Source organism: Ranitomeya imitator, chromosome 3, assembly GCF_032444005.1.
Source record: "Ranitomeya imitator isolate aRanImi1 chromosome 3, aRanImi1.pri, whole genome shotgun sequence".
Lineage (NCBI taxonomy): Eukaryota > Metazoa > Chordata > Amphibia > Anura > Dendrobatidae > Ranitomeya > Ranitomeya imitator.
The window spans coordinates 31458161-31478743 of NC_091284.1; the positions used below are offsets into that span (position 1 = coordinate 31458161).

General features: G+C 42.4%; 1 protein-coding gene across 1 annotated transcript in view; it reads right to left on the minus strand.

Annotated features, from left to right (window-relative positions):
* FAM3B (FAM3 metabolism regulating signaling molecule B) overlaps positions 1 to 18703 on the minus strand; it is a 53247-nt gene extending 34544 nt beyond the window's left edge. The window contains exon 1 of the mRNA XM_069760716.1: positions 18590 to 18703. Coding sequence (XP_069616817.1) covers positions 18590 to 18617 — 28 coding nt within the window. The 5' untranslated portion in view covers positions 18618 to 18703. The remainder of the gene's footprint in view (positions 1 to 18589) is intronic.
* Positions 18704 to 20583: the final 1880 nt, after the last annotated feature.

Consider the following 20583-nt stretch of genomic DNA (forward strand, 5'->3'; position numbering starts at 1 on the left):
GTTTTGGTGTTATCGTTCATATTCTCTGAAAAAAGGCCAAGAAAGCAAAAATTCTGCCGGGGTATGTAAACTTTTGAGCACAACTGTATTACCTCATGTCGGCTGCCGAGCTCATGACATTCTGAGTACAGAAAAAATCCAAAGTTTACATTAATTTTCATTGAGCGTGGGCAGTGCTGAACTTAACAGGGTCCTCAGACTGCAAATAGTCTTGGAGCTAAAACCGTTCATCTTCAGCTATTACACAGAACAATCGCCATAGTAACAGACTACAAACACACCCTGTAGTCTGATCCTGAAATCATGCTTTATTCCATCTGTTCCCTTCTTCTTCCAAAAATACATTCGATAACTCAGCCCGAAGGTAAAAGTGGCAGTATGACTATAGGATCAGATTATACAGGGTACAAAGTTACTCTATATGGGGACATATTTTCCTGGAATTATTTAGGTGATGAATACCAAATGGGAACTAAGCTGGCACTTACATGTGTACCTATTTGCTATTTATTGCTTTTTAGGGGCCTTCTACTAAGTAAATATTTTGTGCCCAATTGACATCCATTGCCTCTTCAGTGCTCTTCTGTGGCAGATGGGTGAAAAAGGAGCATTAAAGAGTTACAGTCATTTAATCTTTATTTAATAAATTAATAATTCATGGGTAAAATCTGTAAAATCTATATTCCGTAAATACAGATTTTTATCTTACTTAGATAATAAATGACAGTTGGTGCCTATAATATTGTATGGAGAAGGGAAGGGGAGGAGCTAGTGGAACACACAGACATTCTGCAGCAGGATGTCTGTGTCTGCATCTAGCTCCTCCCCTTCCCCTCTCCATAGAATCTTATAGGCACTAACTGCCATCTCTTATGTCAGTAATGGGAAAATCTGTCTTCACTGAGTACAGATTTTACCCATGAATTGAGATGAATCCAGGAGGGGAAAGCATCCTACATTAGGGTTCACATAACTGGCACATCGGATCTGCAGAGAAATGTATAACTTTTTGGAGGGTACGTACACCTATACAGCCGTACCAATACTTATATGTAAAAACGTGATGACAGGTTCCCCCTAAATATGCCGCAGCAGAGTTTCCTGGAAGAGTTTGTCATTTAAAGCTGCATGTCCTGGGTGTTACGGCTATTTCTGCACCCCCCGCAGTTATGCCCCTGGACACCGGTGTTATTGGTAGGATGAGGACTGGTTATTTCAGTAGAATATAGAAGCTCATAAACACTCAAAAGCCATGAATGCAATCTAGCTGGCAGCAATGCGGAGTATTTTATTAGTCCTGGTAATCCCCTGAAAAATCCATGCGTAGGATTGAACTTCCAAGAACAGCTTTTGAATGGGACTGCAAGAAATCACAAAGTCAAAAATAGTAAAAAGAAAAATATAAAAAGAAAAAAATATCTATAGTAAAAAAATAAGAAAATCACCACTAGCCCAGCCCGACCAATGTTAACTGACTGTCGCCCTCCACTATTTACAGGTAAACAGATCTGCAGGATGGTAAGATAAAGGGAAGGAACGATCCGCGGAGCAGCCCATAGACCGGATATATGGCACATGTCGCCATAGAAGGTATCTATCAATAAAACTGGGGTTTCAGGTTCAGCTGCATAATTTTCTCTATATATAGAGACATCCCGCCTCCATAATACCATTGTTTAGTCTTTACTTCTTAGCTATGGTGGTGGATTAGGCGTGCCCAATGTAAAAATCTGGAGCAAGATGTATAAATGTCACTACAAGTAGATAATGACGGATGCCCTGGATTATGTAATATTATATAGCAACTGAAGCCAGCTGGTGAGACATATTTTTGTATGCTAATACCTAGTATACAAAGCTGTCTAAAATGGTTATCATTTAATATTCCTGGTGGTCTAGGGTGATAACTATTACATATGGTTGTCTAGAGTTATTATGAGTTGACATTTTATATCCCTGGTGGTCTAGGGTAAAAACCATTTTACATGATGGTATAGAGTAGTTATGGATTAATATTAAATATTCCAGGTGGTCTAAAGTGATATCTATTATACATGATGGTCTAGAATGGTCATATCTTCAAGTATAATAATCCCTGGTGGTCTAGAGTGATATTTATTATACACAGTGTCTATGATAATTATGGGTTAACATCTAAAGTGCCTGGTGGTTGGGACTGATATCTATTGTACATGGCGATCTAGGTTGGTTAACAAATAATATTCCTGGTGGTCTAGAGTGATATGTACAATACATGATGGTCTAATATGGTCATGGCTTAAAATTCAATATTCTTTGTGGTCTAAGGTGATATTTATTTTACATGGTGTCTCAGGCGGTTATGGTTCAACAAGTAATATTCCTGGTGGTCTAGAGTGATATCTATTATACAAGATGATCCTGGATGTTTATGGGTTATCAATTATTATTCCTGTTGCTCTACCATGATAGCCATTATATATGGTGGTCTGCGATGGATAAGTGTTGATATCTAATATTCCTGGTGGTCTAGGGTGATATCTTTTATACACAGTCCTTTGAATAGGGTGTAGATCTGCAGGAACCGGCCACAGCCACTATAGAAATGATGGAGCTGCTATGTTCCAACAGTATTCGAGAAGAACTCTATTGGTGCCAGTAACAACTGATCAGCGGGGGTGTAGGGTGTTGCATCCATCATCAGTCAGATATTAAGGGTCTATACTGAGGATGGGCCATTAATAAAAATGTAGTGGCCAACCCCTTTAATATCTAATAGTCCTAGTGGTCTAGGATGGTTATCCATTAACATCTAATATTCCTGGTGGTCTACAATAATATCCATTATACATGGTGGTCTAAAATGGATACAGTTGGGCTCAAAAGTTTACATACCCCGGCAGAATTTTTGCTTTCATGGCCTTTTCTCAGAGAATATGAATGATAACACCAAAACTTTTTCTCCACTCATGGTTAGTAGTTGGGTGAAGCCATTTATTTTCAAACTACTGTGTTTTCTCTTTTTAAATCATAATGACAATCCAAAACATCCAAATGACCCTAATCAAAAGATCACATACCCCATTTCTTAATACTGTGCATTGCCCCCTCTAACATCAATGGCAGCTTGAAGTTTTTTGTGGTTGTTGTGGATGAGGTTCTTTATTTTCTCAGGTGGTAAAGCTGCCCACTCTTCTTGGCAAAAAGCCTCCAGTTCCTGTAAATTCCTGGGCTGTCTAGCATGAACTGCGTGCTTGAGAAGCATGAACTGCGCGCTTGAGATCTCCCCAGAGTTGCTCAATGATATTGAGGTCAGGAGACTGAGATGGCCACTCCAGAACCTTCACTTTGTTCTGCTGTAGCCAATGACAGGTCGACTTGGCCTTGTGTTTTGGATCGTTGTCATGTTGAAGTGTCCAAGTACGTCCCATGTTCAGCTTCCGGGCTGATGATTGCAAATTTGCCTCCATTATTTGCTCATAATGGCGGATACCACCTCTCTCACACCCCTCGCTCCACCAACAAACATGGTGGAGGGGTTGGATTGCTCCTGTCCGACACCTGCTCCTTCACTCCAATCACGCTACCACCCTCCGCTACTCTTCCCTCGTTTGAGGTGCACTCCGTCCGCATCTATTCCCCCTTCAACCTCCAGCTGGCTGTCATCTACCGCCCCCCAGAACTAGCCATCTCCACCTTTCTCGACCACTTCACCACCTGGCTACTTCATTTCCTCTCTGTTGACATACCCACTATCATCATGGGTGACTTCAATATCCCCATTGACACTTCCACCTCAGCTGCCTCTAAACTTTTATCACTGACTGCCTCCTTTGGCCTCACTCAATGGTCCTCTGAGGCCACTCACAAAGATGGCCAAACGCTGGACCTCATCTTCACCCGCCTCTGCTCCCTTACTAATCTCATTAACACACTCCTCCCCCTGTCTGACCACAACCTACTGACATTCTCTTCCCTCTCCTCTCCTAGTGTGCAACCCCCACTCCACAAACTCCCTCGCAGAAATCTCAAACATCTCAACTTACAATCACTCTCTGAGTACCTTCTCCCCCTTACAGACATAGCCTCCCTTCATGACACAGATGCTGCTGCCACTTTTTATAACACCACAATAACAGCAACACTCAATTTGGCCGCCCCACTCATGCATAGAAAACTCGTACACTCAACAGGCAGCCCTGGCTGACCAGCCTGACCAAAGAACTGAGACGGGCTTCCAGGATCGCTGAGCGGAGATGGAACCGATCCCGCTCTGCCAACCACTTCACTGCATACAAGCAGTCCCTCGCCAGCTTCAAGTCCACGCTCACTGCCGCAAAACAAACTTCTCATCTCTCATATCCACCATATCTCACAACCCTAAACAGCTTTTCAACACTCTTAATTCTCTACTCCGTCCTCCTGGACCCCCTCCCTCCTCTCTCATTTCTGCTGAAGACTTTGCCTCTTTCTTTAAACAGAAGATCGATATGATCAGAGAAAGCTTTCGCCCACAGCACCCACTGCCCCTCTTAGCTGCTCAACCCTGCTCCTCCAAAACCAGCTTCTCCACCATGACAGGAGATCAGCTCTCCACCCTCCTGTCAAGATCACACCTCACCACCTGCACGCTTGACCCGCTCCCTTCCCACCTCATCCCTAACCTTTCCATGGTCTTCATCCCAACCCTAACGCACCTCTTCAATCTCTCACTCACAACAGGTGTCTTCCCCTTATCTTTAAAGCATGCCAAGATCACACCCATCCTCAAAAAGCCCTCCCTCGACCCATCCTCTGTGTCTAGCTATAACCCGATATCTCTTCTCCCTTATGCCTCCAAATTACTGGAGTAACACGTCCATCTTGAACTGTCCTCCTACCTCTCCTCCCGCTCCCTCTTTGATCAGTTACAATCTGGCTTCCGTCCCCATCACTCAACTAAAACTGCCCTAACTAAAGTCACCAATGACCTACTAACTGCCAGGAGCAAGCGACACTACTCTGTCCTCCTTCTCCTGGACCTGTCTTCTGCCTTTAACACTGTGGACCACTCCCTTCTGCTACAAATCCTCTCATCTCTTGGCATCACAGACTTGGCCCTTTCCTGGATCTCATCATATCTGACAGACCGAACATTCAGTGTCTCCCTCCCCCACACCACCTCCTCACTTCGTCCCTTGTCAGTCGGTGTTCCTCAAGGCTCTGTTCTAGAACCCCTACTCTTCTCCATCTACACCTTCGGCCTGGGACAGCTCATAGAATCCCGCGGTTTGCAGTACCATCTCTACGCCGATGACACGCAGATCTACCTATCCGGACCTGACCTCACCTCCTTACTTACCAAAATCCCACACTGTCTGTCTGCTATTTCAGCCTTCTTTTCTGCTCGCTTTCTACAACTGAACATGGACAAAACAGAATTCATCATTTTTCCCCATCTCACTCTACCCCTCCACCAGACCTATCCATCAATGTCAATGGCTGCTCACTTTCCCCAGTCCCACACGCCCGGTGTCTCGGGGTGATCCTCGACTCTGCCCTCTCTTTCAAGCCACATATCCAAGCCCTTGCCTCCTCCTGCCGTCTCAAACTCAAAAATAATTCCCGGATCCGCGCATTCCTTGACCGCGACACCGCAAAAACACTAGTGCATGCCCTTATCATCTCCCGCCTCGACTACTGCAACCTCCTACTCTCTGGACCACCCACTAGCACTCTGGCACCACTCCAATCCATCCTACACTCTGCTGCCCGACAAATCTACCTGTCTCCCCGCTATTCCTCAGCCTCTCCCCTATGCCAAGCCCTTCACTGGCTTCCTATCGCCCAGAGACTCCAGTTCAAAACCCTTACAATGACATACAAAGCCATCCACAACCTATCTCCTCCATACATCTGTGACATGGAGTCCCGGTACCTACCTACACACAACCTCCGATCCTCTCAAGACCTCCTTCTCTACTCCCCTCTCTTCTCTTCTTCCCACAACCGCATCCAAGACTTCTCCCGTGCTTCCCCCATACTCTGGAACTCTCTACCCCAACACATCAGACTCTCGCCTACCATAGAAACCTTCAAAAAGAACCTGAAGACTCACCTCTTTAGACAAGCCTACAGCCTGCAATGATCCTCAACTTACTGAACCGCCACACAACCAGATCTACCCTCTCCTAGTGTATCCTCACCCATCCCCTGCAGACTGTGAGCCCTCACGGGCATGGTCCTCCCTCCTTATGCACCTATGTGCCTTGTTTTTTGCTCATGTTTAATGTATTTGTCTATATTTGCCCCGTATTCACATGTAAAGCGCCATGGAATAAATGGCGCTATAAAAATGTATAATAGTAAAATAATAATAATGTGCTGCATTTATCTTTTCTTCAACTTTGACCAAGTTTCCTGTGCCTTTGTAGTTCACATATCCCCAAAACATCAGCGATCTACCTCCGTGTTTTACAGTAGGATTGGTGTTCCTTTCATCATAGGCCTTGTTGACCTCTCTCCAATTGTAACATTTATGGTTGTGGCCAAAAAGTTCAATTTTGGTCTCATCACTCCAAATTATCTTGTTCCAGAAGTTTTGAGCCTTGTCTCTGTGCTGTTTTGCATATTGTAGGTGAGATACTTTGTGGTATTTGTGCAGTAATTGCTTACTTCTGACGAATCAACCATGCAGCCCATTTTTATTCAAGTGCCTCCTTATTGTGCATCTTGAAACAGCCACACCACTAGTTTTCAGAGAGTCCAGTATTTCAGCTGATGTTATTTATGTGTTTTTCTTTGCATCACAAACAAAGTTCCTGGCAGTTGTGAATGACATTTTTGTTGTTCTACCTAACCGTGGTTTTGCTTCTACAGAGCCCCTGATTTTCCATTTGTTAAACACAGTTTGAACCCTGCTGACTGGCATTATCAATTCCTTGGATATCTTTTTGTATCCCTTTCCTGTTTTATACAGTTCAACTACCTTTTCCCGTAGATCTGTTGACAATTCTTTTGGTTTCTCCATGACTCGCAATCCAGAAACCTCATTGGCTGGATGAAAGATGCAAGAGTCTGTCTGGATCCTCAAAACTCACTCAGCTTTTATGCCCACACACTGATTACAAGCAAACAGGTCACAGGTGAGGATGTTACCTATAGTAGCCATTCACACCCATTTGTGTCAACTTCTGTGCCTTTTATCAGGCCAAAATCAACAGGGTATGTGAACTTTTGATCAGGGTCATTTGGATGTTTTGGGTTGTCATTATGATTTAAAAAAAGAAAACACAGTAGTTTGACAATAAATGGCTTCACCCAACCACTAACCATGAGTGGAGAAAAAGTTTTGGTGTTATCACTCATATTCTCTGAAAAAAAGCCAAGAAAGCAAAAATTCTGCCGGGTATGTAAACTTTTAAGCATAACTGTATGTATTAACATTTTACATTCCTGGTGGTCTAGGGAGATATATTATACCTGGTGGGCTAGGATGGTTTTTGGTTAAGGTTTCAAATGCCTGGTTGTCTAGAGCAACATACAGTATATCATACCTGGTGGTCTATAATGATATCTATTATGCACGGTAGGCGAAAATGGTTATGTGTTACCATTTTATATTCCTGGTGGTCCTAGGAGGATATATTATAACTGGTGGTCGATGGGGATATATCATACCTGGTGGTCTAGGGGGATATATTATGCCTGGTGGTCTAGGGGGATATATTATACCTGGTGGTCTAGGGGATATATTATACCTGGTGGTCTGGGGGGATATATTATACCTGCTGGTCTAGGGGGATATATTATACCTGGTGGTCTGGGGGGATATATTATACCTGGTGGTCTAGGGGGATATATTATACCTGGTGGTCTGGGGGGATATATTATACCTGGTGGTCTAGGGGGATATATTATGCCTGGTGGTCTAGGGGGATATATTATACCTGCTGGTCTAGGGGGATATATTATACCTGGTGGTCTGGGGGGATATATTATACCTGCTGGTCTAGGGGGATATATTATACCTGGTGGTCTGGGGGGATATATTATACCTGGTGGTCTAGGGGGATATATTATACCTGGTGGTCTGGGGGGATATATTATACCTGGTGGTCTAGGGGGATATATTATGCCTGGTGGTCTAGGGGGATATATTATACCTGCTGGTCTAGGAGGATATATTATAACTGGTGGTCTATGGGAGACATACCTGGTGGTCTAGGGGGATATATTATACCTGGTGGTCTATGGGGATATATTATACCTGGTGGTCTAGGGGGATATATTATGCCTGGTGGTCTAGGGGGATATATTATACCTGGTGGTCTGGGGGGATATATTATACCTGCTGGTCTAGGATGTTTATGATTAACATCTAATAGTTCTGATTGTGTTGTGTAATATTCAGTACTTTACCAAAATGTTATACAGATGTGTAAAAAATGTCGCAAAGTAAGATTTCTTTTAAAAATAGAAGTGCTAATAGAAGAAATTAATGAATGAGAAAATATGAAGAAAAAAAGAGAAATCTAAATCAAATCAATATTTGGTGACCGCCCATTGCTTTCGCAGCATCAAAGCATCAATTCTTCTAGGTTCACTTTCAAGAAGTCAAGAATTATGTAACATTATAGTCAGGTAACCAATTATATCATGCCGGAGATAATCATCATCACTTTCATGTTTAGATTGAAATACAGTCATTAACTAAAACAGAAACAGCTGTGTGCGAGGCTTAAAACTGGGTAATAGCCCAACTGCTACAAAGGTGAGGTTGTGGAAGACATTTTAGGTCACAGGTCATACAGCATGGCAAGACTGAGTATAGTAAGTAGGCACAAGGTAGTTATACTGCATCAGCGAGGTCTCTCCCAAGCAAAGATTTCAAAGCAGATGGGAATTTCAAGATGCGCTCTTTTAAAGAAGCAATGAGAAATTTGCAACGTTAAGAACCATAGATTCAGCGGTCAGCCAAATAAACATAGCGCAGAAGATGAAAGACACATCATGCTTACTTCCGTTTTGAAATAGGATGATGTCCAGCAGTGCCATCAGCACAGACCATCAGCACAGAACTAACTGCAACAAGCTACACCCATCCATCAGAGAATTCTGGCCAGAAGTGGTCTCCAAGGAAGAACTGCAACCAAAAAGTCCATACCTTCTACATAGAAAAAAATGGACATATAACTCAACTATGCACGAAGACATAGGAACTGTGGGTGCAGAAAAATGGCGGCAGGGTCTCTAGCCAGTGATCGCTGTATATGGGGGAACCTGAAAAGTGCTCAATTTCCCTGCAGCGCCACCACAGTAGAAAGAAAGTATTACAATGCCCAATGAGCGGCCTGTGCAGGAGAGACATGCTGGACCCTCCAGAGTAAGAGTCGCCCGTAGCTGCTCTCTTTTCCCGAGAGTAGAAAATATTTTAGAGAAATCAGCAGTGTATACAGTATTCGCATTTCTCTAATGGACTTTTTAAGGCTTTACATCTTTCCCACAGAGTATTCAGTAATGTATGAATGTGCGGAAGGCTGCCGTCACACGATCAGTATTTGGTCAGTATTTTACATCAGTATTTGTAGCCAAAACCAGGAGTGGGTGATAAATACAGAAGTGGTGCATATGTTTCTATTATACGTTTCCTCTATTTATCCCACTCCTGGTTTTGGCTACAAATACTGATGTAAAATACCGACCACATACTGCTAATGTGACGGCAGCCGAGGCCTGAGTATCCGCAGGACGTATCGCTGGGTGTTTATGTGGATGTTTCCACATTTTCATCAGTTGATGTGTATGTATCCATGTGTGTATGTATGCAAAGCTATACATATATCTATGGATATGTATCATTCATGAGTGTCTGAACGTACAACTAAATAAATATATGGATGTACGGTGTAATTATCTATATGTATTTATGAAAATGCAAAACACAGCAGCACCATAAATAAAGAGATCAGGTGCAAACAAATCCTCATAGGGTGCAGCAAATGTGTAGTCCTGGCGTACAGAATCCAAAAAATAGAAGCAGCGCCAAGGATGATCCTCTCCTGCAACATCTCTGCTTCTGCACTGAAGCCTTTGTGAAGCAGACATGTTACACGAGTGGAGTAAACTTCACTGTTTCTTAACTTGTTCCGTTGGAGCGCTGCCTCTATATTGTGGATTATTGTGCATCCATGTGTATTTATGTTTGTATACAGTGTAGCGGTAATTTGTAAGACTTGTATGTGTGTATTATTATTATTATTATTTATTTATATAGCACCATTGATTCCATGGTGCTGTACATCAGAAGGGGTTACATACAAGTTACAAATATCACATACAGTAAACATACTAACAATGACGGACTGGTACAGAGGGGCAAGGACCCTGCCCTTGCGGGCTTACATTCTACAGGATTATGGGGAAGGAGACAGTAGGTTGAGGGTTGCAGGAGCTCCGGTGTTGGTGAGGCGGTAGCTTCGGTGTTGGTGAGGCGGTAGCTCCGGTGTTGGTGAGGCGGTAGCTCCGGTGTTGGTGAGGCGGTAGCTCCGGTGTTGGTGAGGCGGTAGCTCCGGTGTTGGTGAGGCGGTAGCTCCGGTGTTGGTGAGGCGGTAGCTCCGGTGTTGGTGAGGCGGTAGCTCCGGTGTTGGTGAGGCGGTAGCTCCGATGTTGGTGAGGCGGTAGCTCCGGTGTTGGTGAGGCGGTAGCTCCGGTGTTGGTGAGGCGGTAGCTCCGGTGTTGGTGAGGCGGTAGCTCCGGTGTTGGTGAGGCGGTAGCTTCGATAGTGATGAGGCAGCAGCGGTGTCAGTGCAGGCTGTAGGCTTTCCTGAAGAGATGAGTTTTCAGGTTCCGTCTGAAGGATCCGACTGTGGTTGATAGTCGGACGTGTATGAATGTATATTTATATTTATCTGTGTATGTATGTGTGTGTATATATGTGTTTGCATGTATGTATGAGGACATATAAATGTATGTATGTTTATATGTATGAGTGTGTGCATGCATGTGTGTATGTACAATATGTGTGTATGTATGTGTGTGTGTGCACATGTGTGTTTATAGGTGTATATATGTGTGTATATGTATGTATGTATGTATGTATATGTGTGTATGTATATAAGTGTGTATATATGGGTGTGTATATGTGTGTGTGCATGGAAAGAAAAACATGCCAGAATTGCCAATTTTTTTGATGCAATGTCTCCACCAAAAATGCAATTAATAAACATTGTATGAACCCCTAAATGGTACCAATAAAAACTATAGCTTGCCATGCAAAAAACCACTCGCACTCGCACTCGCACAGATCCATTGACAGAAACATAAAAAATGTCAACTCAGAAAATAGTGACAAAAAATATATTTATAGAGTGGCTTAAGAAAATATACATCTCCCTTGGCATTTTTCATATTTTGCTATTTCAAAAATTAGCAATTTTTGCAATTTGCTATTTTACTTCGGGGTTTTTTGAGGGTTTGCATCAGTTCATGTAAAGAACATGCCTGCTGTGAACATTTGGTTTTCTTTTTATTGTGAAGCAAGCAAAAAATACGGTAGGTCAATAGAGCTGAAAACTTCAATGTGCATCAGTAGTCACTTCCCTAAAGTCAGTACTTTGTAGATCCTCCTTTTGTGACAATTACAGCTGCAAGTCGCTTTGGATAAGTCCCTTTGAGCTTTCCATTAGGATTTATGCCCATTCCTCAAGGCAAAACTGCTCCAGCTCCTACAAGTTAGATGGTTTCCTCTAGTGATCAGCAATCTTCTGGCCTGAATCCAGATTCTCAGTTGGATTAAGTTCTGGGCTTTGACTAGGTCACTCCACAACATTTACACGTTTCCCATTAACGACCACCGATACGCATTGAAACCACAGCCGCTAAGGGGCCTTATTCCCTCATCATTGTTTTACAATAACGATCGGGAATAAGGTTATAGTGTCCCCCAGAGTCTGAAAATCTCCAGGGGGCTCGGCTACTGGGGGTAGCTGACACACTGGAGAACACGATCAGGCCCGGATTTTCAGGTCCCCAATCATGTGATCGACGTTATTCAATCAATAACGTCAATTAAGTTTAAAAAAAAAGTCTATTCGCTATCAAACAAATGTCTCTCACTTCTGTCATGATATACACGTCAGAGGAGAGAAAAATGATATCCCCGCCATCCCTCCAGTCCATCCTGCTCCATCCCCAGGCCCTCTGCCTCCTATTCCTGAAAAGAAAAATGGCGGATATGTGTGCAGTGCTTCCACCGAGATCTGCCAGCCATCACCCATCAACAGCAGGAATTTTTCCTATTGGTTCCCTTTGATCACTGTGACCGACCCTGTCATAGTGATCAAAAGCCAATAATTAGTAAATCATCCCCCCTGTGTCATCCCCTTAGTCAGATTATTTTTATTTTATTTTATCATTTTTATTTTTTTCATTCTTTGCCATTAGGTTAGGGTTAGGCTAAAGGCTGGGTTTTTTTCAAAGGTAAAAAAAAAAAAAAAGATGACAATATGAGGACTAGTATATGCACCGAGTATTGCCTGCTACACACAGGAAATCCCTGCATGTTTTTTTTGGCTAACAGCCACAAAACATACAAGGCGGAGACTTGAGCACCCGCGATACTCGATGAATACCTGAGCACCTGAAGCAAACTGAAATGACATACTGTTATCAAATTCTGTGTTGTACCTTTGGGTTCAAAAATTTCTCTAAACCACTGAATAAAATCCTTGAGGGGCATAGTTTCCAAAATGGTGTCACTTGTGGGGAGTTTCCACTGTTTAGGCACATCTGGGGCTCTGCAAAGACGAGATGGTGTCAGCTAATGATTCCAACAAATTTTGAGTTCAAAAAGTCAAATAGCGCTCCTTCCCTTCTGAGCTCTGCCGTGCGCCCAAACAGTAGTTTTATCCCACATATGGGGTATCATCATACTCAGGAGAAATTGCACAACAAATTTTGAGGTCCACTTTCTCCTGTTACATTTGTGAAAATAAAAAGCTTGTAGCTAAAAAAAATATTTTGCCCGAAAAATATGATTTTTTTTATTTTCCTGGCTACGTTATAAACTTCAGTGAAGCACTTTGTGATTCAAGGTGCTTATCACACATCTAGATAAGTTTCTTGAATAGATTTCAAAATAGGGTAACTTGTGGGGGGGAGTAGGGTCTCAAAACGCGACATGCTGTCCACCCTTAATTCCAGCTATTTTTGCATTCAAAAAGTCAAACAGTGCTGCTTCCCTTCCGAGCCCTGCCGTGTACCCAAAACGTAGTTTTCCCCCACTTATGGAGTATCAGCATACTCAGGAGAAATTGCACAACATATCTTGTGGTTCATATTCTCCTGCTACCCTTGTGAAAGTAAAACATTTGGGGCTAAAGAAAAATTTTTGTGAAAAAAACGTAAAATGTTAATTTTTTCCTTAAACATTCCGTTAATTCCTGTGAGCACCTGTTAATCCTGCTAATAAACTTCTTGAATGTGGTTTCGAGGTGTGAAGTTTTTAGCACGGTGTCAATTTTTGGTATTTTCTGTCATATAGTCCCCCCAGAGTCACTTCAAATGTGAGGTGGTCCCTAAAAAAAATGGTTTTGTAAATTTTGTTGCAAAAATGAGAAATTGGTGATCAACTTTAAACCCTTCTAACTTCCTAACAAAAAAAAATTATGTTTCAAAAATGATGCAGATGTAAAGTACACATACCGTATGGGAAATGCTATTAAATATTTTGTGTGGTATAACTATCTGATTTAAGGGCATAAAAATTTAAAGTTTAAAAATTGCTAAATTTTCAATTTTTTTGTCAGATTTTCTATGTTTTCATAAATATATGCAAATGCATATTTTTGCAGATCTCCTTGGTCTTCATGGTGTTTGGAGATCTCCTTGGTCTTCATGGTGTTTGGTTAGTGGTGCCTCTTGTTAATGGTGTTGCAGCCTCTGTGGCCTTTCAGAAAAGGATTGGATTGAGACGTCTGTGAACTGCACTTTTAAAATCTTGTCACAGATTCTCATGATATTTCGGTCTGGACTGTGACTGGGCCATTCAAGCACAGGAATATGCTTTGATCTAAACCTTCCATTATAGCTCTGGCCGGATGTTTAGGGTCGTTGTCTTGCTGAAAGTTGAACCTACAGTCCAGTCTCAAGTCTTCTGCAGCCTCTAACAGGTTTCGTTCCAGGATTGCACTATTTTTAGCTCCATTCATCTTCCTATCAATTCTGACCAGCTTACCTGCCCCTGCTGAAGAAAAGTCTCCCCACAGCATGATGATGTTACCACCATGTGTGAAGGTGGGTATGGTGTTTTCAGGGTGATGTGCAGTTTCAGTTCCCGCCACACATCTGACCAGAGCACCTTCTTCTACATGCTCGCTGTGTCCCCTACATAGCTTTTTGCAAACTGCAAACCGGAATTCTTGCTTTCAAAATTATTTTTTCCTTGCCACACTAACATAAAGGCTGGATATGTGAAATATACAACTAATAGTTGTCCGGTGGACAGATTCTCCCACCTGATCTGTGGATCTCTGCAGCTCCTCCATAGTGACCATGGGCTCCTTCGCTGCTTCTCTAATTAGTGATCTCCTTGCTTGGGATCTCTGTTTAGGTGGTCGGCAATGTCTTGGTAGGCTTGCAGGTGTGCCATACTCCTTCCCTTTTTGGGTGAACATTGCATTGCTCTGAGATGATCAGGGCTTGGGCTATTTTTTTTTATAACCTAACCCTGCTTTACTCTTCTCCACAACTTTATCCCTGACCTGTCTGGTGTGCTCCTTGGTTTTCATGATGCTGTTTGATCCCTAATCCTCTTACCCAAACCTCTGAGGCCTTCACAGAACAGCTGTAAACATAGTGAGAATAAACAGAGAATCAATTACACACAGGCGGACTGTTACACTACTGATCCTGAGCTCCCTCTAGTGGTGGGTGTGAGCAGGGAAAACGTTATCTTTTCACTCTATGTCTCTGTCTCTGGGTAATGTACGCAATTTAGATTACTTCTGATACAAGTAAAAAAAAAATTGTAATACCAAAAGTAAGCCTTGCTTGGCACCATATCAGAAGTTGTCAATTTGTACGTACAACGCCTTGGCATGTCGTCCATACTTATAATTATCAGGAAGATTAGCACCCGCTGTTAGGATTAATGAGCCAGCCCGATTTTCTATTTTTGTTTCCAAACTTGCACAGATCAAAAATTACAAACTACAAATGGAGCATCGCCAACGGGACGGGCCCCAACAGTTTACTTCTTTTTTAACATTTTAATTCCCCCGCGGTCTTCACCGCAATGACCGTCCCTCCACTTCACCTTAATAAAATGTAGTCAGAGTTGGGAACACAGCAGCAGAGGACTCACTGAGTCCACCCAAAGCTGCTTTACCCCTATGCTTTACACTACAGCTCTGCTCGGCCAGCAACCGTGCCCTTAAGGAACAAACTGGGCACAATTCAGAAGTCCAACAGTCCATCAGGGGGTCACATACTTTCTTCTGCCTCATAACACACATGGCCCACAAAACTCCCCCTGGGGAAACCAGCACCTTAATAGCTATGACTGCAAACATTACCATGTATATAAAAGGTGACCAGCTACATAAAGCGCACACATCACACATCATACATGTATAGCGTATACAGCGCACAGATCACACATCATACATGTATAGTGTATACAGCGAACAGATCACACATCATACATGTATAGTATATACAGCGCACAGATCACATATCATACATGTATAGTATATACAGCGCACAGATCACACATCATACATGTATAGTATATACAGCGCACAGATCACACATCATACATGAATAGTGTATACAGCGCACAGATCACACATCATACATGTATAGTATATACAGCGCACAGATCACACATCATACTTGTATAGTGTATACAGCGCACAGATCACACATCATACATGTATAGTATATACAGCGCACAGATCACACATCATACATGAATAGTGTATACAGCGCACAGATCACACATCATACATGTATAGTATATACAGCGCACAGATCACACGTCATACATGTATAGTATATACAGCGCACAGATCACATGTCATACATGTATAGTATATACAGCGCACAGATCACACATCATACATGTATAGTATATACAGCGCACAGATCACACATCATACATGTATAGTGTATACAGCGCACAGATCACACGTCATACATGTATAGTATATACAGCGCACAGATCACACATCATACATGTATAGTATATACAGCGCACAGATCACACATCATACATGTATAGTATATACAGCGCACAGATCACACATCATACATGTATAGTGTATACAGCGCACAGATCACACGTCATACATGTATAGTATATACAGCGCACAGATCACACATCATACATGTATAGTATATACAGCGCACAGATCACACATCATACATGTATAGTATATACAGCGCACAGATCATACATCATACATGTATAGTATATACAGCGCACAGATCACACATCATACATGTATAGTATATACAGCGCACAGATCACACGTCATACATGTATAGTATATACAGCGCACAGATCACACATCATACATGTATAGTATATACAGCGCACAGATCACACATCATACATGAATAGTGTATACAGCGCACAGATCACACATCATACATGTATAGTATATACAGCGCACAGATCACACATCATACTTGTATAGTGTATACAGCGCAAAGATCACACATCATACATGTATAGTATATACAGCGCACAGATCACACATCATACATGAATAGTGTATACAGCGCACAGATCACACATCATACATGTATAGTATATACAGCGCACAGATCACACATCATACATGTATAGTATATACAGCGCACAGATCACATGTCATACATGTATAGTATATACAGCGCACAGATCACACATCATACATGTATAGTATATACAGCGCACAGATCACACATCATACATGAATAGTGTATACAGCGCACAGATCACACATCATACATGTATAGTATATACAGCGCACAGATCACACATCATACATGTATAGTATATACAGCGCACAGATCACACATCATACATGTATAGTATATACAGCGCACAGATCACACATCATACATGTATAGTGTATACAGCGCACACATCACACATGTATAATATATACAGCGCACAGATCACACATCATACATGAATAGTATATACAGCGCACAGATCACACATCATACATGTATAGTATATACAGCGCACAGATCACACATCATACATGAATAGTGTATACAGCGCACAGATCACACATCATACATGTATAGTATATACAGCGCACAGATCACACATCATACATGTATAGTGTATACAGCGCACACATCACACATGTATAATATATACAGCGCACAGATCACACATCATACATGAATAGTATATACAGCGCACAGATCACACATCATACATGTATAGTGTATACAGCGCACAGATCACACGTCATACATGTATAGTATATACAGCGCACAGATCACACATCATACATGTATAGTATATACAGCGCACAGATCACACATCATACATGTATAGTATATACAGAGCACAGATCACACATCATACATGTATAGTATATACAGTACACAGATCACACATCATACATGTATAGTATATACAGTACACAGATCACACATCATACATGTATAGTATATACAGTACACAGATCACACATCATACATGTATAGTGTATACAGCGCACAGATCACACATCATATATGTATAGTATATACAGCGCACAGATCACACATCACACATCATACATGTATAGTGTATACAGTGCACAGATCACACATCATACATGTATAGTATATACATTACACAGATCACACATCATACATGTATAGTATATACAGCGCACAGATCACACATCATACATGTACAGTATATACAGATCACACATCATACATGTACAGTATATACAGATCACACATCATACATGTACAGTATATACAGTGCACAGATCACACATCATACATGTATAGTATATACAGTACACAGATCACACATCATACATGTATAGTATATACAGTGCACAGATCACACATCATACATGTACAGTATATACAGATCACACATCATACATGTACAGTATATACAGTACACAGATCACACATCATACATGTACAGTATATACAGTACACAGATCACACATCATACATGTACAGTATATACAGTACACAGATCACACATCATACATGTATAGTATATACAGTACACAGATCACACATCATACATGTATAGTATATACAGTGCACAGATCACACATCATACATGTATAGTATATACAGCGCACATATCACACATCATACATGTATAGTATATACAGTGCACAGATCACACATCATACATGTATAGTATATACAGAGCACATATCACACATCATACATGTATAGTATATACAGTGCACAGATCACACATCATACATGTATAGTATATACAGTACACAGATCACACATATATAGTATATACAGCGCACAGATCACACATCAATCATGTATAGTATATACAGATCACACATCATACATTATATACCATCCATACATCACTGTGCAGTTAGCAGTTTTGGTAGCACACATCAGGGTTATGTGTGAGGGTCTCACTTACTTGTGGACAGGAACCTGTAGTTCACCATGGTGGTGGCAGCAGTCAGTGAGTGCAGAGCTGGCTGCTGAGCATGCTCAGTACAGGCAGGTGTTCACCCTACACCCTGGAGTGACAGGTCTGACCACTTGCACTGGAGGAGTCACCTCTCCCTGCATGGATACAGGAGCCTGTGTGACCTGCTGGGGCAGAGGAGCAGCTGATCGTACACCGCTGTATACATACTGGGCGCTGATGTAGCAGAGCTGAATGTGTCACTGTATGCGGCCACCTGCCTGTGCACATTCCACTCTGCTACATCTGTGTCTGAGCACACACCTGGCTCTCACCCTGATACATAGAAACCTTCAAAAAGAACCTGAAGACTCATCTCTTCCGACAAGCCTACAACCTGCAGTGATCCTCAACCTACTGAACTGCCGCACAACCAGCTCTACCCTCTCCTAATGTATCCTCACCCATACCCTGCAGACTGTGAGCCCTCGCGGGCAGGGTCCTCAATCCTTATGTACCCATGTGCCTTGTTTTTGCTTATGTTTAATTGTATTTGTCTATATTTGACCCATTTTAACATGTAAAGCGCCATGGAATAAATGGCGCTATAAAAATGTATAATAATAATAATACAGCAGAGAAGGATGTGTGTGTACATTGTGTCAGAAATATTAACTGTTTACACAGGAGGAAGCGACACAATGAACCACCGTCCATTCACAAGAGAGCACGGAGCCCCCCACCGCTCTATGGGCCATATACCGGGCTGGAGGAGCTCAATATACGGCACGTGGCTATATCTGGAGGACTTCATCTTATCAGACTTCATAGTTCACTTGGTAACTTATTTAACACCAAGACTTCCTCATTCTTCACCGGGTCATGTACACTATATGGGAAAAGGAAAGCGGACACAGGTTTTAATCATTGTCTTCAGGTTTCTTTTTTAGTCCATTTGCCCGCAGTATATAACATCCATCCTCCCAAACCCAGTGTATAATATCCAGCCACATGGACCCTGGTGTCTAACATCCGTTCCCCAACCCGGGTGTATAACATCCAACCCTATTGCTCCCTAGTGTATAACCTCTGTTCCCCCCACCCCAGCGTATAATATCCAGCCCCAATGACCCCGGTGTATAACCTCCGTTCCCCCAACCCCAGTGTATAATATCCAGCCCCATTGACCCTGGTGTATAACATCCTTTCCCCCAACCCCGATGTATAACGTCCAACCCCATTGCCCCGGTGTATAACCTCCATCCTCCCAACCCCAGTGTAAATATCCAGCCCCATTGCCTCGGTGTATAACCTCCGGCCCCCCACCATGCCATCTGCATTTACCAGTATGTGACAGAACGACTGGTGGTGCAGAGCTCACTGATACTAACGCGGTCCGGTTATAGGAGACATCAGGGTAATAAGACCAGTCATGACATTTCTCCTGCATCTTCCCCCATCAGTGAGATTATTGAGAGATCGAGACCACGTAACGTTACAGAGTGGGGGTACCAAGTGCTGAGGAGCAGAGGACATTAAAGTCACCAACACTTTGCTGACCCCATAACTGTAGAATCTAGACCTCCTCTGGCATCAGCACAAACACTGCGCCATTGGCCTATGGTGGCTACTACAACACAGTTAGTATTAAATCTATCTTCCATCAATTCTAGCCACCTTCCCCGCCCCTGCAGAAGAAAAGTCTCCCCACAGCATGATGCTGCCACCACCATGTGTACCAATGGGGATGGTTTTTTCAGGGCGAAGTCCTGTGTTAGTTTCCCGCCACACATAGCGTATTGCATTTAGCCCAAAAAGTTCTACTTTAGTCTTATCTGACCAGAGCCCCTTCTTGCACATTCTGTCTGTATCACCAACATGGCTTTTTGCAAACTACAAACGGTACTTCTTATGGCTTTGCTTTCAAAAATGGCTTTCTACTTGCCACTCTTCCATAAAGGCTAGATTTGTGTAGTATACGACTAAGGGTTCTCTCCAGGGCC